The following is a 23,205-nucleotide window of genomic DNA, read 5'->3' on the forward strand; positions in this document are numbered from 1 at the left end:
AAAAACGGAAAGCTAGAGACTTCTACCCACTTTAAACAAGTGGACAGCAATAACTATATACACATGACCAGTTGCCACCATTACAATTGGAAAAATAACATACCAAAAAGCCAACTGTTAAGAATGAGGAAAAACTGTTCCACTACAGACAAATGGGAAGAACAGGCATCAACGATAAAACATAAATTTCTTGAGAGAGGGTACAACGAGACAGAATTGGACCAGAAAATTCAAGAGGTCAGGATGATCGACAGATCCACCCTCACCAAATATAAAAAACCAAAAACAACAACAAATGAAGAGTCACTGGATATAGCGATGATTACAGAGTACAGTGATAACAAAAATATCATTGAGAAAATATTTAAAAAACATTGGGGTATACTAAAAGATGATGACCTGATAGGTGAGAAACTCCCTATTCAACCCAGGTTCATTTACAGAAAAACCAAGAACCTAAAAAGCAAACTGGCCCGAGTATACCGAAGAAAAAGACTGTCAAAGTCACAAATGTGTTTGGAAAAGAACTTAAAGGATTCTTCCCATGCATATCATGCAAATCTTGCAAACACGGTATAAAAGCATCATCCTTCATTTGCCATAACACCAAGGTAACATATAAGATCAAGGATCTAATCAGATGCCAAGACAAGGGCATTATATACATGCTCCAATGTTCATGTGGCCTACAATATGTAGGCCAGACTTCTAGAACCCTGAAAGATAGGATGCGAGAACATCTGCTCCAGATCGAGAAACTAAATGCAGATACAGTGCTATACAAACACTTTGTAGATAAACACAAAGGTAACACTAAAGAATTGACCTTCCTAGGGATACAAAAGATCCAAAAGGATTGGAGAGGAGGGAACTATGGAAAAAGACTCCTCACAGCGGAATCCAGATGGATCTTCAACCTGGACTGTCTATACCCAAGAGGTCTTAACAACAAAGAAGACTTGTCGCACCTTTTCAACATGACCCAATGACATCGGACATTCTGAATTAAAAATAGGTTCAAAACAAAATGAATCTTTCTAACCAAACCAGCCCCTCTCAAAAGGCTACTACTAAAGTAGACATCTCAGATAGAAAAAAGACTCTATAACCAAATATTGGGTTTCAAAAATAAAACCCACTACAATCCGAAGCTTCCCCATTTGAACCAATCCATCTTTATATGCTTCTATTAAAGTAGAAATTTTAAATAAAAGTAGAAACCTTAGATAAGTGATCCCCTTCCACCAAAGACTCTCTTTTTAAACACTACATTTGACAATTTCAACCTTGATGAGAAATATCCAAAATATTAAGGGTATAGATTAAAAGATGATACAATCGTACTTTTAAGAGACCCAAAATGCATTAAAAGTCCTCATATTGACGTCCCCAAAGTCATATAGGGCACATCAACCTCCCTATAGGTAAGGATTAAATATACTCAACCTATAGATATGCGTATAACAACATATATTAAGATAATTCACATATCCATATTAGAGGAATTACTGACTCCTTTTCTTTATTATGCTGAACCCTTCAGGCAGATAGCACACTAACATCTTGGCTCTATATCACCAAAAATTGGCTTAATATAGAAAAACCGCTTAATTAGATATCATAAGTATGGAATTAAAAAATTGGCTTAATATATAGAAAAATCGCTTAATTAGATCTCATAAGTATTCAAACCTCCTATGCCCCTAAATATTAGAAAGAAAATAAGAAGTTACAACTACCCCCCTCCCCTGTTATGCCGATAATCAATATCCATCTTTCGTAAAAAACATGTGTCTCTCACCATCAGAAAGAAAGTATAAGATACTATCATTTATCCCTACTACGCCGTTAATTAAAGTGCATCTTTCGGAAGATAACATTTTTACAATTTGCCAAAATACTACGTTCATTTAAAATCTACTGACAGTTTTTCTTTATGTTGAACAAATAAAAACGAAAAAGATACCAGGATACCTAGAAGATACACATTAGAAAAATACTATTGTACTGGTACTAAAGCACCCCTATTTCAATAGTTCAAGGAAATATCATACTGTAAAAATATGGCTTTTAAAATTACGGCTATTTGCACACCAATAGTAAGGCAGGATTAGGCAAACCCCCCGTTTCAGAACCAATCAAAGGCGCCAACCCGAGACCGTGACGTCATGACCAATCAGGTCGGTCCCATTACGGACCCATGTTTACCAACATTAAGAAAATCGATATGAAAAATAAGAGATTTATAGACTCCACTCTCCCCATAGAAATATAGACCCAAAAAGAATTATGAACCCAATTCGCATACACGATCTATGAAATCGATCGTAAAAATTGCCTAGACCGGAAGTGACGTCACGTTTCCCACGGAGGTATTAAGAAAGGGCTAATAACAAAAGATATCTTGCTAAACCATAGAACGTCACAATTTATTATCAGTCTACACTAAAATAAGGAAACTACACACAACTGTACATTATATTCAGCCCCAAAACAAGATAGCAAAATCCGGAAAACCGGAAGTGAGTAATAAATCACTTCCGGTCAAACAAACTATATAAGGCCACCACCAGTATACTAAAACCAGTCTTGAGAAAGGCCTAGCACAGGCCGAAACGCGTTGACCAGCTGGTAAGCCTTATTTCATTATTTGCTGAACATTTAGGACAATCTACACTATATTTTGTTTCTCTTCTCTCTCTACAGGTTACTGTTCTCTGTTTTTCATTTTTAATTTTTTATTTTTTGATTTAGTTTTTTTGTTTTTTTGTTTTTGTCTTTTGTGCATATTTTTTATTTTTTATTGGATTGATGGCTAAGGATTTTCAGGAATAAAGGATTACTGACAATTTATTTTCTACACCTTTATTGACACTCCGATTATACTTTCCACTGGGATTTAGGAAACTCAGCAACTGGAACAATTGAACTATTTTAGACTTTCCACTCCACTTATTCACCAAAATTTTTTCTTTATTATTTTTCTTCACATTTCTTCACATTTTTTCACCGTTTTTTGGAACACACTTCTGTGGAAAATATTTTTGAGAGCTATATATATTTTTTGAGATATTTTTTTGAGATACATTCTTCGAGGATTATTTTTATTATATTTTAGAGCACATTTTGAAGTTTCTTTCACCCACACTATCAGAGGAGTTTTTTACACTTTTTCTCTTCACACCTTATTTATCCATCAGAGATTTTCCAAACAAGATTGTCAGGAACTATATCATTCGCTGCTATTGTATTATTTAGCACTGCATTTTATTGGATTATTTTACTGTTTTACTCTATTTACTACTTGATTTTATTTTTCTGTTATTTATCATGGATCCATGAAGCATTGTATGTATACCTGAGACATTATATGTATATTTGTTTTATCTGTCAAACATTTTTATTTATGTATTAAAAACATTTTTTAGACTACACTGAATCTTAATTAGATTACACATTTTATACACCTAGCCTCCTTAGGGTAGGCGCCTTGGGTTACACCTTAATTTTGAACCGCATTGTTAAATCAAGCTCATATTTGAATTTCCTAGAGGCTTGATTCACAAATGTTTAATTAGAGGGTGGTCCTGTCTTTAACATATATAGTTTCTCACTTATCTTGCAGACAAAAAAGGCTGGCAGTGGGTGTTCCGGGTGCTCTAGAGGAACGCTCACAGTTTTTCATCTAAACCTTATTCATGCATATGGAATTGATAAAGACTCTACTGTTCTTATGAAGTGACTTATTTTGAGGTTGTGTCTTACTATTTCACAGCTGATGAGATAATCAAAACTTTATTTTATTTTATTTTTTGTGTTTATTGCAGATGGCAGAGAGGACTTTTTATAGAGGGAGTTTTTATTTATTTATTTTATTTAGTTTGCTAAATACAGTAGATGCAGCTCTATTGATTATAATGGAACTGATCTCACAACTCCTCAGTTGTGATGCGGGGAGGTTACAAATCTTTATGACTTAGGTAAATTTCAAGTATTGAGTACTTTTGTTGAATCTAAGCCAATGTGTTACAGGTAAAGTGATACGGGTTACCCAGAAATCATCTGTGTAATTTATAGAAGTTTGTAGGCTTGCTATCATTTATTGTTCCTACAAAAAACTGCAATGTTTAACATGAATAATACAAATATATATAAAAAAATATACATTTGCAATTTTTTTTTTTTTTTTAAAGTAGATGAAATCACATTTTGAAAGCATTTGATAAAATGTGAACAAAAGTTTTAACATAAAGAAGGCTATATCACAATAAAGGAAGGATTTACTTTGGGTGTATTAATATTAACATAGAAGTCATAGGGATGTTTACCCAAGGAATAATAAATAAAAGAGATGTGTTTATATTCACTACTGTAATGTGCTGTAAAATGCCCTCTAGCACAACTTGTGTATTATAATACACACAAGAAAAAATATTAGAGTTTACAGTGTAAAATATTCTTTCCTATAATTGTCAAAGTGACAGTTTGTTTTTGGTTACTTCTTACTTTTGCCATTGAAAGAAATGGGGGACGTGGAATATTTGCAGATTTCGATGTTCTCTCTCCATTATTATCAAACTGACGCTTAATTTCATAGTTTCCTGGTCCTGGTATACCCTAAGAAATAAAGATAATAATTTTTTAATATTGATTATAATGAAGATTTTATATTGTTCTGTATTTAAAATATGCAGATTAAAAGGGACATAAATATAAAAGTTGACATGTGCATTGATCTATTTGTTTTTTAAATAAATGCATTTTTGCAATATAAATCCATTAGCAAAAATGCTTCTAGTAAAAGTTATAGCTGTTTAGCCGCATACACCTATATGCTATATTTAACTAGGGGATCAGGATTCAGACCCTCTGCTTGCTCAGAGAGTTAGTGGTGGTATATACTGTACATCACTGAAGATGTATGGAGCTTGATGCCCCTTGTTTCGGCTCGCCGGAAACAGAAGTTATGAAGCAGGGGTCTAAAGACTGCTGCTGCATAACTTGTTCACCTGCTCTGAGGCCGCGGACAGAAATTAACTCTATTGAATACGATCGGGTTGATTGACAACCCCTGCTAGTAGCCGATTGGCCGCCAATATGCAGGGGGCGGCATTACACAAGCAGTTCACAAGAACTGCTAGTGCAATCATAAATGCCGACAGTGTATGCTGTCGGCATTTATCGATGTGCAGCGGACATGACATGCTACATCGTATCATGTCCGCTCGCACTATGATAAATGTACCCCTTAATGTGTGTCAAACAAGCCACTGCTGACTCTCTGAGAAGGGGTGACATTTAATAGCTGCTGCACAGGGCACTCACAGCATATGTGCATATGCCTCTGAAAAACAGTAATAACCTTTGCAAGAAGCATTTTTTCTAATCGAAGTATAATGCAAAAATGTTTCTATTCAAAACTAAAATGCACTTGTGCACATTTCAGTATTGACCTTTCTATCCGTTCATCATCTTCAGATATAGATCATTTTTTTTAAATCAAATATCATTACATGGATAGTAAAATCCAAATTAAATTTGCATGATTTAGATAAGTCATGTAATTTGAAACAACTTTTTAATGTACTTTTATCATCAAATTTGCTTTTTTCTCTTGGTATTTTTACTTAAAAGCTAAACCTAGGTAGGCTCATATGCTAATTTCTAAACCCTTGAAGGCCACCTTTTATCTGAATGTATTTGACAGTTTTTCATAGCTAGAGGGCGTTAGTTCATGTGTTTAATATAAATAACATTGGCCTAGATTTAGAGTTTGGCGGTAGCCGTCAAAACCAGCGTTAGAGGCTCCTAACGCTGGTTTTTACCGCGCTCTGGTATTTGGAGTCAGTCAGGAAAGGGTCTAACGCTCACTTTCCAGCCGCGACTTTTCCATACTGCAGATCCCCTTACATCAATTGCGTATCCTATCTTTTCAATGGGATATTTCTAACTCTGGTATTTAGAGTCTTGGCTGAAGTGAGCGTTAGAAATCTAACGACAAAACTCCAGCCGCAGAAAAAAAGTCAGTAGTTAAGAGCTTTCTTGGCTAACGCCGGTTTATAAAGCTCTTAACTACTGTGCTCTAAAGTACACTAACACCCATAAACTACCTATGTACCCCTAAACCGAGGTCCCCCCACATCGCCACCACTCGATTAAATTTTTTTAACCCCTAATCTGCCGACCGCCACCTACGTTATACTTATGTACCCCTAATCTGCTGCCCCTAACACCGCCGACCCCTATATTATATTTATTAACCCCTAACCTGCCCCCCACAACGTCACCGCCAGCTACCTACAATAATTAACCCCTAATCTGCCGACCGCAAAGTGCCGCCACCTACAATATAGCTATGTACCCCTAATCTGCTGCCCCTAACACCGCCGACCCCTATATTATATTTATTAACCCCTAATCTGCCCCCCACAACGTCGCCTCCACCTACCTGCACTTATTAACCCCTAATCTGCCGAGCGGACCGCACCGCTATTATAATAAAGTTATTAACCCCTAATCCGCCTCACTCCCGCCTCAATAACCCTATAATAAATAGTATTAACCCCTAATCTGCCCTCCCTAACATCGCCGACACCAAACTTCAAGTATTAACCCATAATCTGCCGATCGGAGCTCACCGCTACTCTAATAAATTTTTTAACCCCTAAAGCTAATATTAACCCTAACCCTAACACCCCCCTAAATTAAATATAATTTTATTCTAACGAAATAAATTAACTCTTATTAAATAAATTATTCCTATTTAAATCTAAATACTTACCTGTAAAATAAACCCTAATATAGCTACAATATAAATTATAATTATATTATAGCTATTTTAGGATTAATATTTATTTTACAGGCAACTTTGTATTTATTTTAACCAGGTACAATAGCTATTAAATAGTTAAGAACTATTTAATAGCTAAAATAGTTAACATAATTACAAAATTACCTGTAAAATAAATCCTAACCTAAGTTACAATTAAACCTAACACTACACTATCAATAAATTAATTAAATACAATACCTACAAATAACTACAATTAAATACAATGAAATAAACTAACTAAAGTACAAAAAATAAAAAAGAACTAAGTTACAAAAAATAAAAAAATATTTACAAACATTAGAAAAATATTACAACAATTTTAAACTAATTACACCTACTCTAAGCCCCCTAATAAAATAACAAAGACCCCCAAAATAAAAAATGCCCTACCCTATTCTAAATTAAAAAAGTTCAAAGCTCTTTTACCTTACCAGCCCTGAACAGGGCCCTTTGCGGGGCATGCCCCAAAGAATTCAGCTCTTTTGCCTGTAAAAAAAACACATACAATACCCCCCCCAACATTACAACCCACCACCCACATACCAATAATCTAACCCAAACCCCCCTTAAATAAACCTAACACTAAGCCCCTGAAGATCTTCCTACCTTATCTTCACCATGCCAGGTTCACTGATCGGTCCTCGGAAGTCTTGATCCAAGCCCAAGCGGGGGGGCTGAAGAGTGACGTCCATCCTCGGGCTGAAGTCTGGATCCAAGCGGCGGCTGAAGAAATCCATCATCGGGCTGAAGTTGGAAGTCCATCATCGGGATGAAGTCTTCTATCAAGCCGCATCTTCAATCTTCTTTCTTCTGGAGCGGAGCAGAGCCATCTTCTTCCAAGCTGACGCGGAACATCCTCTTCAAGCGACGCCTACTCGCCGAATGACGGTTCCTTTAAATGACGTCATCCAAGATGGCGTCCCTCGAATTCTGATTGGCTGATAGGATTCTATCAGCCAATCGGAATTAAGGTAGGAATATTCTGATTGGCTGATGGAATCAGCCAATCAGAATCAAGTTCAATCCGATTGGCTGATCCAATCAGCCAATCAGATTGAGCTCGCATTCTATTGGCTGTTCCGATATTGGCTTCGCTTGAAGAGGATGTTCTGCGTCGGCTTGGAAGAAGATGGCTCCGCTCCGCTCCAGAAGAAAGAAGATTGAAGAAGCGGCTTGATAGAAGACTTCATCCCGATGATGGACTTCCGACTTCAGCCCGATCATGGATTTCTTCAGCCGCCGCTTGGATCCAGACTTCAGCCCGAGGATGGACATCACTCTTCAGCCCCCTGCTTGGGCTTGGATCAAGACTTCCGAGGACCGATCGGTGAACCTGGCATGGTGAAGATAAGGTAGGAAGATCTTCAGGGGCTTAGTGTTAGGTTTATTTAAGGGGGGTTTGGGTTAGATTAGGGGTATGTGGGTGGTGGGTTGTAATGTTGGGGGGTTATTGTATGTGTTTTTTTTTACAGGCAAAAGAGCTGAATTCTTTGGGGCATGCCCCGCAAAGGGCCCTGTTCAGGGCTGGTAAGGTAAAAGAGCTTTGAACTTTTTTAATTTAGAATAGGGTAGGGCATTTTTTATTTTGGGGGGCTTTGTTATTTTATTAGGGGGCTTAGAGTAGGTGTAATTAGTTTAAAATTGTTGTAATATTTTTCTAATGTTTGTAAATATTTTTTTATTTTTTGTAACTTAGTTCTTTTTTATTTTTGTACTTTAGTTAGTTAATTTCATTGTATTTAATTGTAGTTATTTGTAGGTATTGTATTTAATTAATTTATTGATAGTGTAGTGTTAGGTTTAATTGTAGATAATTGTAGATATTGTATTTAATTAATTTATTGATAGCGTAGTGTTAGGTTTAATTGTAACTTAGGTTAGGATTTAATTTACAGGTAATTTTGTAATTTTGTAATTATTTTAACTATTTTAGCTATTAAATAGTTCTTAACTATTTAATAGCTATTGTACCTGGTTAAAATAAATACAAAGTTGCCTGTAAAATAAATATTAATCCTAAAATAGCTATAATATAATTATAATTTATATTGTAGCTATATTAGGGTTTATTTTACAGGTAAGTATTTAGATTTAACTAGGAATAATTTATTTAATAAGAGTTAATTTATTTTGTTAGAATAAAATTATATTTAACTTAGGTGTTAGGGTTAGGGTTAAAATTAGCTTTAGAGGTTAAAAAATTTATTAGAGTAGCGGTGAGCTCCGATCGGCAGATTAGGGGTTAATACTTGAAGTTAGGTGTCGGCGATGTTAGGGAGGGCAGATTAGGGGTTAATACTATTTATTATAGGGTTAATGAGGCGGGAGTGAGGCAGATTAGGGGTTAATAACTTTATTATAATAGCGGTGCGGTCCGCTCTGCAGATTAGGGGTTAATAAGTGTAGGCAGGTGGAGGCGACGTTGTTGGGGGCAGATTAGGGGTTAATAAATATAATATAGGGGTCAGCGGTGTTAGGGGCAGCAGATTAGGGGTACATAGCTATAATGTAGCTGGCGGCGGCGTGCGGACGGCAGATTAGGGGTTAATAAGTGTAGGCAGGTGGAGGCGACGTTGTGGGGGGCAGATTAGGGGTTAATTAATATAATATAGGGGTCAGCAGTGTTAGGGGCAGCAGATTAGGGGTACATAGGGATAATGTAAGTAGCGGCGGTTTACAGAGCGGCAGATTAGGGGTTACTAATAATATGCAGGGGTCAGCGATAGCGGGGGCGGCAGATTAGGGGTTAATAAGTGTAAGGCTAGGGGTGTTTAGACTCGGGGTACATATTAGAGTGTTAGGTGCAGACGTAGGAAGTGTTTCCCCATAGAAAACAATGGGGCTGCGTTAGGAGCTGAACGCGGCTTTTTTGCAGGTGTTAGGTTTTTTTTCAGCTCAAACTGCCCCATTGTTTTCTATGGGGGAATCGTGCACAAGCACGTTTTTGAAGCTGGCCGCGTCCGTAAGCACCGCTGGTATCGAGAGTTGAAGTTGCGTTAAATATGCTCTACGCTCCTTTTTTGGAGCCTAACGCAACCATTCTGTGAACTCTCAATACCAGCGGTATTTAAAAGGTGCGGCCAGAAAAAAGCACGCGTAGCTAACGCACCCCTTTGGCCGCAGAACTCTAAATCTACGCGGAAGTGTTCACACACGTGGATTTATTTAAGAATCATCACTAACTGCCTGAAATGCAAGTCTATCAATGAAATCTAAGATAAGGTAGATAGATACAAGGTAATTACAGAGATAAAAAGTATATTTCTATAACAGTGTTGGTTATGCAAAACTGGGGCAAGGCAAATAAAGGGATTATCTATCTTTTTAAACAATAACATTTTTTGGTGTTTACTATCCCTTTAAGCTTTTTATTTGCAAACAATTTAGCTCCAATGAGCAGCTGATCAAACCTAAATGTATAACTCTAAAAAATTAAAAATAAAACTTCTAATTCAGTTTGTTTAATATTTTGTCATTCAGCAATCATATATATTCATGGTCAGGATTTAACAATTTGCCATTCCTTCCTGTTTAATGGCAACCTAGATCACCTGCTCAGGTTTTTACATTACACAGAAGTCCCAACAATTGTGTTTTGATTTAACAATATTTACTGCATCTAGAGTCTTGCATTATTATCTTCTTACAGTAACAGATATTCAGCAAGGCAAACCTTGTTCTGTACAGTGAGATTTGGAACTTTTGGTGATATTTTAAACCTCACTTAGCTGATTCATGATTTACACTGTTAAAATCCAATTTTAGAAGATGAGATAGGCTGTGGCCATTTTTTACTATCCCATAGTGTTTTTCTTGATATTAGATGCACATTTTGCCCAAATGGAAAACTTATTTAATTAAATAGTAATTTTAAAAATACCATTAAAATATTAAAATGTTTAAAAACAACAGTAATCAAACATGCCCCATATACCCATCATGCCCATATACAAATGGTGTTTAGATTGTTTAACACATCATAAACACCAATCTATTTAATTGTAAAAAACACTAAAAGTCCATTAACCCTAATAATCCATATCAGATTTCAATAATCAGCATCCATTATAAACAGTTCCAAATGCCATTGTGGGAAATATGGAATGTATTTTGTTTGAGTTAACAGTTGCGGTTGTGTTTGAAAAGATTGTGCTCACCCGCTTTTCCAACATTAGAAAAAGAAATAAAGTCATAAAGATTTGAACTCACTCCATAATAACATATTTAGGGCTAGATTACTAGTGGAGCACAAATTAACAATCCCGCTTGAGTATTTATTGTGCTAGAAATAAGATTTTTGCGCTCGACAAGCGCAAAATCCAAAGTTAGAATATCGCGTGTGCATTCACGTATTCCCCCATAGAAGTCAATGAACAAAAAAAAGTGGGGTAAAAATCTAGCACCCCACTCTCGTGCAAACACAATCACATATTCTCTCATCTCATCTGAGCTAACCCAACATAGGGGTTAATACTTGAAGTTAGGTGTCGGCGATGTTAGGGAGGGCAGATTAGGGGTTAATACTATTTATTATAGGGTTAATGAGGCGGGAGTGAGGCAGATTAGGGGTTAATAACTTTATTATAATAGCGGTGCGGTCCGCTCTGCAGATTAGGGGTTAATAAGTGTAGGCAGGTGGAGGCGACGTTGTTGGGGGCAGATTAGGGGTTAATAAATATAATATAGGGGTCAGCGGTGTTAGGGGCAGCAGATTAGGGGTACATAGCTATAATGTAGCTGGCGGCGGCGTGCGGACGGCAGATTAGGGGTTAATAAGTGTAGGCAGGTGGAGGCGACGTTGTGGGGGGCAGATTAGGGGTTAATTAATATAATATAGGGGTCAGCAGTGTTAGGGGCAGCAGATTAGGGGTACATAGGGATAATGTAAGTAGCGGCGGTTTACAGAGCGGCAGATTAGGGGTTACTAATAATATGCAGGGGTCAGCGATAGCGGGGGCGGCAGATTAGGGGTTAATAAGTGTAAGGCTAGGGGTGTTTAGACTCGGGGTACATATTAGAGTGTTAGGTGCAGACGTAGGAAGTGTTTCCCCATAGAAAACAATGGGGCTGCGTTAGGAGCTGAACGCGGCTTTTTTGCAGGTGTTAGGTTTTTTTTCAGCTCAAACTGCCCCATTGTTTTCTATGGGGGAATCGTGCACAAGCACGTTTTTGAAGCTGGCCGCGTCCGTAAGCACCGCTGGTATCGAGAGTTGAAGTTGCGTTAAATATGCTCTACGCTCCTTTTTTGGAGCCTAACGCAACCATTCTGTGAACTCTCAATACCAGCGGTATTTAAAAGGTGCGGCCAGAAAAAAGCACGCGTAGCTAACGCACCCCTTTGGCCGCAGAACTCTAAATCTACGCGGAAGTGTTCACACACGTGGATTTATTTAAGAATCATCACTAACTGCCTGAAATGCAAGTCTATCAATGAAATCTAAGATAAGGTAGATAGATACAAGGTAATTACAGAGATAAAAAGTATATTTCTATAACAGTGTTGGTTATGCAAAACTGGGGCAAGGCAAATAAAGGGATTATCTATCTTTTTAAACAATAACATTTTTTGGTGTTTACTATCCCTTTAAGCTTTTTATTTGCAAACAATTTAGCTCCAATGAGCAGCTGATCAAACCTAAATGTATAACTCTAAAAAATTAAAAATAAAACTTCTAATTCAGTTTGTTTAATATTTTGTCATTCAGCAATCATATATATTCATGGTCAGGATTTAACAATTTGCCATTCCTTCCTGTTTAATGGCAACCTAGATCACCTGCTCAGGTTTTTACATTACACAGAAGTCCCAACAATTGTGTTTTGATTTAACAATATTTACTGCATCTAGAGTCTTGCATTATTATCTTCTTACAGTAACAGATATTCAGCAAGGCAAACCTTGTTCTGTACAGTGAGATTTGGAACTTTTGGTGATATTTTAAACCTCACTTAGCTGATTCATGATTTACACTGTTAAAATCCAATTTTAGAAGATGAGATAGGCTGTGGCCATTTTTTACTATCCCATAGTGTTTTTCTTGATATTAGATGCACATTTTGCCCAAATGGAAAACTTATTTAATTAAATAGTAATTTTAAAAATACCATTAAAATATTAAAATGTTTAAAAACAACAGTAATCAAACATGCCCCATATACCCATCATGCCCATATACAAATGGTGTTTAGATTGTTTAACACATCATAAACACCAATCTATTTAATTGTAAAAAACACTAAAAGTCCATTAACCCTAATAATCCATATCAGATTTCAATAATCAGCATCCATTATAAACAGTTCCAAATGCCATTGTGGGAAATATGGAATGTATTTTGTTTGAGTTAACAGTTGCGGTTGTGTTTGAAAAGATTGTGCTCACCCGCTTTTCCAACATTAGAAAAAGAAATAAAGTCATAAAGATTTGAACTCACTCCATAATAACATATTTAGGGCTAGATTACTAGTGGAGCACAAATTAACAATCCCGCTTGAGTATTTATTGTGCTAGAAATAAGATTTTTGCGCTCGACAAGCGCAAAATCCAAAGTTAGAATATCGCGTGTGCATTCACGTATTCCCCCATAGAAGTCAATGAACAAAAAAAAGTGGGGAAAAAATCTAGCACCCCACTCTCGTGCAAACACAATCACATATTCTCTCATCTCATCTGAGCTAACCCAACATAAAAATATTAATATTTCACATTCCAATATTCTGCACATAACAGAATATGTTCTATTTATTCATAAATAAGTATTTCTATATATATCTGATGGTATTTTGGTTCAATATATATTTATACCTATATAGACGATTATATATAGGCATAGATATATACAAAAATATATAGGAATATCTATTTAGAAATACTTAGAACATATTCTACTAAGGGCAGAACATTGGAATGTATAGTATTTACAGTAAATATAGTTGAAACCTTTATTAAATATGAATATTGCATAAATATGCTTTTACATGTTTTCATCTACTTAACGACAAAGGGCTCCAATGCACTTCTATATATTCCTATATATGTACTGTATACATATGTATTTCTGTGTTTAATATGTATATATATATATATATATATATGTGTGTCTGTAAATACATATAAACAGATATTGTATATAAATACATAAATACGTATGTACACATATATAGACATATATGCTACATTTGAATTGTTTTGCAGACACACCTTTAAAAAAAACTAGGGTATTTTTCATAGTATCTCTTTCTTTGTGGTCAATTAGGCACAGATAAATAATGCTGTACATTTTTTGTTAGATTACAATTGGAATGATCATAAATAAAAAGAGAGAAGCGCTCAACTTGGGAAAGAAGAATAGCATAATAGCTTGTTCTATGGTTTGTTACCACCCAAGAAGCAGCCTCTTTTTGCTCAACATGTGCCTTTCACAGAGAAGAACTTTCTTGTAGCATATCAGTCTTATCCTGACTTTACAGCACAGTCCAGCCCCGAAATACCAGGCAATCCCTCTCTGAATGAGAGAAACAGCAAAACCCCAGACGTACGTTTCGGCCTAGTGTGGTGCAGCTACTGTATATCCCTCTAGGCACACTGAGCAACAGGTCCACGTCTGGATTCCCGCACTTAGGGAGACTTCACTAAGAGTCATAATTTGCATAAATAAAAAGAGAGAAGCGCTCAACTTGGGAATGAACAATAACATAATATCTTGTTCTATGGTTTGTTACCACCCAAGAAGCAGCCTCTTTTTGCTCAACAAGTGCTAATCACAGAGAAGAACTTTCCTGTAGCATATCAGTCTGATCCTGACTTAACAGCACAGTCCAGCAATTGGACTGGTATTTAGCAATCCCGCTTAAGCGCTAATACCGCTGAAAGTAAACTTTTAGGGGTATATTTACCAATGTGCGAGCGGACATAATATGAAGTAGCGTATCATGCCCGCTGCACATTGCGGCACATCGATAAATGCCGACAGCATACGTTGTCAGCATTTATCATTGCACCAGCAGTTCTTGTGAACTGCTGGTGCAATACCGGGGGTGTCAATCAACCCGATCGTATTTGATCGGGTTGATTTATGTCTGACGCCTCAGAGCAGGTGAACAAGTTATAGAGCAGCGGTTTTAGAGCTTGATAAATATGCTCCTATACGTGAACAGGTTAGCATGCGTATTACAAGTTGAAAGTAAAACGTTAGCACGCGTGTGAAACCCGATGCATGCTAACTTCAGGACTTCAGATAAGGAACATTAACTTCTTCTCCCCATAAACTTTAATGGAGCATATTTAAAAAAAAAAAAAAATGAAATATTTTTTTTAAACTTATTCTTCTTGTGCTAAACTAACTGTTTTTAACCAAATGCGCCAAACCCATAGGTAGTTATTCATTGTTATCTGATTAATTTTTTGTAAAATATATATCGATACCCATATATCTATATGAATATATATATATAGCTATAGATATATACAGATATATAGGAATATATATTTAAAAATTCAAAGAACATTTTCCCATATGTGAAGAACTTTGGAATATTTAATATTTGCACTAGATTGAAAGTGTTTAAAAGTATATATATATATATATATATATATATATATATATATATATATATATATATATATATATATATATATATATTAGAGGTTATAGAAATCAGCACTAGAAGTGTATGAGTGTGCTGTTAGTCTTAATATATCTTCCCATCCACTACTGGAAAATATATATATACACAAGACACTAGCCAATTAGGCAGCAAACAGTCTCATTCAGTCAAATGTGGCAAGTCTATGAATATGTATTGTTCATTAATATCCACAATGCTAGTTCCTGTGTGCTATGAAGGAGTAGGCTGCTCGTCTGAGAGAAGAAAAATGATCCCCCGCAGGGCAAGGTTCCTCTTAGAGATCTGAAAGAGTATGAGACAAGACAAGTGCCAAGAGGCACACTTCGTGTAATACGTTCAGATCATTTGCTTATAATGTAACAGTGGGAAAATCCGCTCTCACCTGGTTCAACCTCAACGTATGAGGTATATAAAAGGCACTTCTATTCATGTACTCCTGTCCCTTGTGGTCCTCCTTGATGTCCTCAGGTCTCCAATTATTCCTTGGAGTCTGCAGCGTGTCCCTGGAACTCTGCAACCTTTATTTAAACGGGGACTAGGGCATAGGTGTAAGGTAATATGTAGTATTGTAAAATATACAACTAACAATAGATAGAGATAAAATAGCTTTTAACAGTGCAAGATAAAAAACCCCTACAAGCGTTTCTTTGTAGGCAAAAAGAAAATGTTCCTCGTATTGCAAAAGATCACTATAGAGCTGTAGTCATACAAGTGTTACATCCAGCGAGTAAGGCTAGAAACACAAGTGGCTAATGCGCTCTACTATACATAAGATCAGGTATGGAGCACCAAAGGATATTCGCAGATCTGCTTTATATGAATTCGTAATAAAGCAGTCCAATCCTTTATGCAGCTCCGTGTAGATGTGTGAGCACAGCGTGCAATGTCAGCGTGTGGCGGGGGGCGGAGCATTTTCTCTTTGCCTACAAAGAAACGCTTGTAGGGGTTTTTTATCTTGCACTGTTAAAAGCTATTTTATGTATATAAATAAACACCTGTTTTTATCTCTATCTATTGGTAGTTGTATATTTTAAAATACTACATATTACCTTACACCTATGCCCTAGTCCCCGTTTAAATAAAGGTTGCAGAGTTCCAGGGACATGCTGCAGACTCCAAGGAATAATTGGAGACCTGAGGACATCAAGGAGGACCACAAGGGACAGGAGTACATGAATAGAAGTGCCTTTTATATACCTCATACGTTGAGGTTGAACCAGGTGAGAGTGGATTTTCCCACTGTTACATTATAAGCAAATGATCTGAACGTATTACACGAAGTGTGCCTCTTGGCGCTTGTCTTGTCTCATACTCTTTCATATATATATATATATATATATATATATATATATATATATATATATATATATATATATATATATATATATATACATTAGCGATGTTTATTCATTTTCAGAATCCAAATGAATGCCATAGCAAAATTTAAAGGGACAGTCAACAACAAAAGTGTTATTGTTTTAAAAGATAGACAATGCCTTTACTACCGATTCCCCAGCTTTGCACAACCAACATTGTTATATTAATATATTTTACTACATTTAAACCTCTAAATTTCTGCCTGTTTCTAAGCCACTACAGACAGACTCTTATTACATGCTTTATTATTTGCTCCGTGGGTTGTGGATGACACTGCACTAATTGGCTTAAATGCGAGTCAATAGATAATAAATAAAAAGTCATGTGATCAGGGGGCTTTCAGACGAGGCTTAGATGCAAGGTTTGTCAGTCTTTATTTGTTTCCTTTAAATTATTTTAAAAGGTTTAATACTTACCTTAACGTGCTTTAGAGAGTGCACTAACCCAATCCTCTTCTTCCCAGGTCCCTGGTTGTCCTAACAGGAGGCTTAACGAGCTTGGAACCCAGGACCTGCACTAGTATTTGTGCAGGTCTTGGGAACTAAACGACTAAGCTTCCTGTTAGCGCGGCCAGGGACCTGGAAAGAAGAGTATCTTTAAAACATTTACACTTGTTTTAAAGCAAACAAATGTAAATGTTTGCCGAAAATGAGATTTCCTTGAATATTTAGGATGAAATTTTTATCCAAAAGGACATTTTCTTCCCTGCAGATCTGTAATATAGAAATGCATATAGAATGGACTTAATAGAAACACAAGCACCTTATATAAACTAAACCTGTAATTTATATCTTCAATATTTAAACAACTAACATAATTTTAGACATATTAAATTAAGACTAATCTTTGCTTTAAATACAGTGCATTATTCTGTCTAGTATGTGTTTACTGTTTTCCTTTAGCATCTAACTGACAATACTAATTTGCAGCTAAAATAAAACCCTATAAAAGTTGAGACTTCTTTATGGATTGACCAACATGGTGAAAGTTTTCTACCGAATAGAAATCAAGATAACTAATTCTAGATACAAAATAGCCAGCAGGAGCGCTGCAGTACCTCAATCAGGATAAATACTCCCAGGTACAAAATAGCCAGCAGGAGCACTGCAGTACTTCAATCAGGATAAATACTCCACGGTACAAAATAGTCAGCATGAGCACTGCAGTACCGCAATCAGGATAAATATACCCAGGTACAAAATAGCCAGTAGGAGCACTGCAGTACTTCAATCAGGATAAATACTCCCAGGTACAAAATAGCCAGCATGAGCACTGCAGTAGCTAAATCCGGATAAATATACCCAGGTACAAAATAGCCAGCAGGAGCACTGCAGTACCTCAATCAGGATAAATACTCCCAGGTACAAAATAGCCAGCATGAGCACTGCAGTACCGCAATCAGGATAAATACTCCTAGGTACAGAATAGCCAGCATTACCTAAACCAGGATAAATAATTCCAGGTACAAAATAGCCAGCATGAGGATTACAGTACCTCAATCAAGATAAATACTCCTAGGTACAAAACAGCCAGCATGAGAACTGCACTACCTCAATCAGGATAAATACTTCCAGGTACAAAATAGCCAGCACGAGGACTATAGTATCTCAATCGGGATAAATACTCCTAGGTACAAAATTGCCAGCATGAGAACTGCATTACCTTAATCAGGATAAATATTCCCAGGTACAAAATAGCCAGTATGAGAACTACAGTACCTCAATCAGGATAAATATTTCCAGGTACAAAATTGCCAGCATGAGGACTATAGTACCCCAATCAGTATAAATACTTCCAGGTACAAAATAGCCAGCACAAGAACTGCAGTACCTCACTCAGGATAAATATACCCAGGTACAAAATAGCCAGCATGAGCACTGCAATACCTAAACCAGGATAAATACTCCCAGGTGCAAAATAGCCAGCAAGATAACTGCAGTATCTAAATCTGGATAAATACTCCCAGGTACAAAATAGCCAGCAAGATAACTGCAGTATCTAAATCAGGATAAATACTTCCAGGTACAAAATAGCCAGCACAAGGATTACAATACCTCAATCAAGATAAAAACTTCCAGGTACAATATAGCCAGCATGAGAACCGTATTACCTCAATCAGGATAAATACTCCTAGGTACAATATAGCCAACATGAGGTCTACAGTACCTAAATGTAGATTAGAGATAAATCTATTAATAACATACAAGGTACTGGTATATTCTTCTAATCTAATCTCTCTTTAAAGCAGGAATTATAGTAATATTATAAAAAATATAATACATTAGCAATAGCAATATTAGCAACAATCAATAGCAAATGTCTATCAGTGAGGGGGCACAGTAACACAGATACTGCTAGCACAATGTTACACACTAGTCTGAGGCTGAAAACATTAGGCAGTAACTTAAAATTCCCTCTTTGACTTCAGTCCCTTCCCCTGAGAATACTCAATGACCAGAAAACGACACAAGGTTCCACTGATAGGCTGATAGAACCTAAACAGGAAAGGGAACAGCAACTAATTAGTGATTCAGGCATGGAGTATAGGGTCAGACAACTCCTTAAAACTAGATAAATATGAAAAGAGTTACTCCAGCCTTGATTAGTTTAGTAAAAGCAGACCATTATTGCTCCATGGTCTAAATTACAACAACAATGTTTCAGACCTATAATATCTGGTCCTTAGTCATGTCTCAGACATGGCTAAGGACCAGATATAGGTCTGAAACGTTGCTGTTGTACTTTGGACCATGGAGCAGTAAAGGTCTGGTTTTACTAAACTAATCAAGGGTGGAGTAACTCTTTTCATATTTATGCTGATAGACCTATTCACTTTTTCTTCCTGGTTTTCATTCATTAGCTAAAGCATGCCTGCATTATAAAAGCAGAATCCAAACACGAAAATGCAAAAGAAAATAATGCACATTTATTTTCTTTTTTGTTTCATTTTCTGATGTTTCTGTTTTTGAGATATATTTATCAATGTGCAGCGGACATGATCCGCTGTAGTGGATCATGTCCAACGCACATCGATAAATGCAGACAGCATACGCTGTTGGCATTTATCATTGCACAAGCATTTCTAGTGAAATACTTGTGCAATGCCACCCCCTGCACATTCGCGGCCAATCGGCCCCTAGCAGGGGGTGTAAATCAACCTGATCGTATCCGATTGGGATGCTTGCTGTCCGTCGCCTCAGAGGTGGCGGACGAGTTAAGGAGCAGCGGTCTTAAGACCGCTGCTTCTTAACTTACATTTCTGGCGGCCTGGATAGTACGGGGGTAGATAGCAGCATCCGCTGCTTGGTAAATCTTCCCCATAGTATGCATTCTTCTGAAATCTAATGCACATCCCTAATAGAAATATGTATTTATGAATAAACATAACATGTTCTTCTATCTTAAGAACATCAGAATGTGAAATATTAATATTTCATGTCGGGTTAGCACACTTGAGAAGACGTGAATCAAGTTTGCACATTAGTAAGGGTGCACTCCATTGAAGTCTATGGGGGGAATACGTTAACGCAGTCACGATATTCATCGGGTTACCACTTGTGTGAAAACGCTTTACTTTTAACTTGTTTTACACTCTACCCGACGCCTGCAAACAAGCCTCCGGCGTCTAGCAGAGTTAACACTCGAGCAGGAGCACACAGTACCGTTCCACTTGTAATCTAGCCCTAAATTATTTCTTAAAAATAATAGGCATCTTGTTGAATACCAAAATCAGCAGTATCCACATGTTTGCTATATTTCATATAGTAACTTAAAAATGAATACATTGGAAGAGAAAATGTGTTGAATTCTTGCCAATGACTTCACTTTTTTTACAAGCAAACAAAAATAATATTAATTGTCGCAAACTTTTCCTATCAGTAGGTTTAGAATCTTTTTTGCCTACTGCTTTTTATAAACTCATTAAAAGGCATATGAGTCATATCTGTATTTGCTATGGTTTTGGGTTGACTTTTTAAAATGAATATATTTAACATAAATGATTTATACATAAAAGAAGGCTATGAAAGTTAAAAGAAATGGATCGATATCTGTATTTCAGAGCTGATTTCACATTACACTATTTAAAATGAATTAAGATATAAAATTATTTAGTCGGAAAATGCACAAACAAGTTGAAAGTTACTCACAGCAGTCATAAAATGTTTTTTTTTTGTTTGTTTTTTTAAATATTGCTTTTAACTGATGCATGTTTGGTTTAAATTATATTAGGTAAGAGATATGTAAACATTTTGGTATACATTCCAAGCAAAAAGAGATTGCTTTGTGAAAAGAAAGCTTCCTTTTCTAAGCCATTCGTATAATTCGAAAAAATTCTATTTGATTAACTTAAAATTATATTTTACTTTGAAATGCACATTCATTATTTATTTTGCGTAACTTTTCTGTAATTAAAATCTGAAAGCTGTAGTATTTCCACTACCCTAGAGATGCTAGAGTACATTCTGTAAATTCAGAACCCTGACCCTCCTTAAAGCTAAAAAAATTATTGATTGATTGATTGATTGATGATCTGTGCAGGAGCTAATTTATATCTCTCTCTAACTGGCCACAGAAAAGTAAATAAGATAAACTAATGTCAAGTGGAGTGTCCCTGGACTTCAAAACAATGCACATTTTTCTGGCAAAGTTACAGATTTAAATAATTTATTTTGCCTTTAAATCATTTCCTATGCAATAATTAATTTCTGATCCATATGACAGCTAAAATATTTAATATCATTGATAATTGCATAATATGTTTGGATGAAGGTTTTCTTCACTTAACCAATCATATCAATTTTTGTGCAATTAACAATATGTTATAATTTTGAGTACATTTAGACTTAGCACTTTTGTAACACTTAAAACACTTAGGACCCGATATGCAAAGTATCGACAGACCGACAAGAAACTGCCAAAAAGCTTTCCGTCTATAAGCTGATTTGAATTTGGTTTAGAAAATCAGCCAATAGCAATTCAAGGGTACCCCTAAATAAGGGGGTAAATTGCATTCAAAATGTACGGTGGGTGAACACATAAAGAGGACAGAAGATTAGAAGATGAGAATAAAAGACGATAAGGAGATGCATCATGTGGAAGATGGACCACTGCTGCCAGGATCAAGAAAGAAGATGGACCACAGCCACCGGATAAAGAACAAAGATGGACCTCTTTCTTCTTTGGGGTTTAGTGCTAGACTTTTTTTGGATGGGGTTTTTTTTTTAATTTTATTTACCTTTTTTTTTTTTTTTTTTTTTTTTAAATAAGTTTTTATTGATGAAAATGGTACAGAACCACAAAACAAAACAGTTACACTCGACATAATAGGCAACAGGTTACATTCGAACGTTCAAAGGAAAAATGGCATTCAATGAAAATCATTTTACTCAGCTCAATGGTCAAGCCCATAGGATAGTCATACGTCAGTTGTGTATTTGGACGTTACAAGTGTTATGTACTGGTTTGTCATAGGGAAGATTTAGTTTCTTTTTTAATATTTTGGGTATAATATGGCTATTTACGCCATACACTTTGAACCTGACAGTTAAGGGGGGTAAAATGGAAAACTTGCATAGTGTGTGTGCTTGAGAGCAAAACAGATAGGGGTAGACACCCACCTCTCTTAAGAGGGGGGAGAAGGGTGTTGGAGGGGGAGTAGGGGCATCAGAAGACGGAGGAGGGGGGGAGGGGGAGAGCAATGAGGGGCACCTCAGGCCTGACATAGTGAGGCGCCTCCTCCAAGAAGGCAAATAAGATAGTCACAGGAGGGTCGCTAGAATTGGAGAGAAAGGGAACATCATGCAGTCGGCTTTAGATAGGTCTCCCAGGGTACCCAGACTAGAGAAAAGATATCTGACTGTTTCCTGGTCCGGAAGACATAGTCTTCCATTGTCTTGCCTGCCATCTTGGGGGCTGTTGTTTCTTCCAATTCCTGGCAATTAACATCTTGACTGATGTCAATAGATAGATTAACAAATATCTCTTGTGCTGGTTTTTTTTATTTTTAAGAATATATTTATTTATTTTTGGTTGGGCAACAAAAGAGCGAAATGCCCTTCTAAGGGCAATGCCCAGCCACATGCCCTTTTCAAAGAAATCCTTAGAGTAGGTTTTTTTAGATAGCCTTTTTTGGGGGGGTTACTTGTATTATAGTTTGGTTTGTTTTTTGAGAGGAAATAAAGGTTATCACTTTAGGGCAATACCCTACAAAAAGCCCTTCTAAGGGCTATTGCTATGTTTAGTTTAGTGTTAGTATAGTTTTTTTTATCTTGGGGTTTAAAGGGGGGGCTTTAGTTTTAGAAAAGGCACAACTGTGGGTTTCTTATTTTTGGTAGTGTTGTTTTTTATGTTCTGTAATGTTAGTTTTT

The 23,205-nt window shown here is 36.3% G+C and overlaps 1 protein-coding gene across 1 annotated transcript in view; it reads right to left on the reverse strand.

Annotated features, from left to right (window-relative positions):
- STPG2 (sperm tail PG-rich repeat containing 2) overlaps window positions 1-23,205 on the reverse strand; it is an 829,206-nt gene that overhangs the window by 493,008 nt on the left and 312,993 nt on the right. Inside the window, exon 7 of the mRNA XM_053700173.1 lies at window positions 4,507-4,617. Within this exon, the coding sequence (XP_053556148.1) occupies window positions 4,507-4,617 (111 nt within the window). The remainder of the gene's footprint in view (window positions 1-4,506; window positions 4,618-23,205) is intronic.

The sequence above is a fragment of the Bombina bombina genome, chromosome 2, assembly GCF_027579735.1.
Source record: "Bombina bombina isolate aBomBom1 chromosome 2, aBomBom1.pri, whole genome shotgun sequence".
Taxonomy (NCBI): Eukaryota; Metazoa; Chordata; class Amphibia; order Anura; family Bombinatoridae; genus Bombina; species Bombina bombina.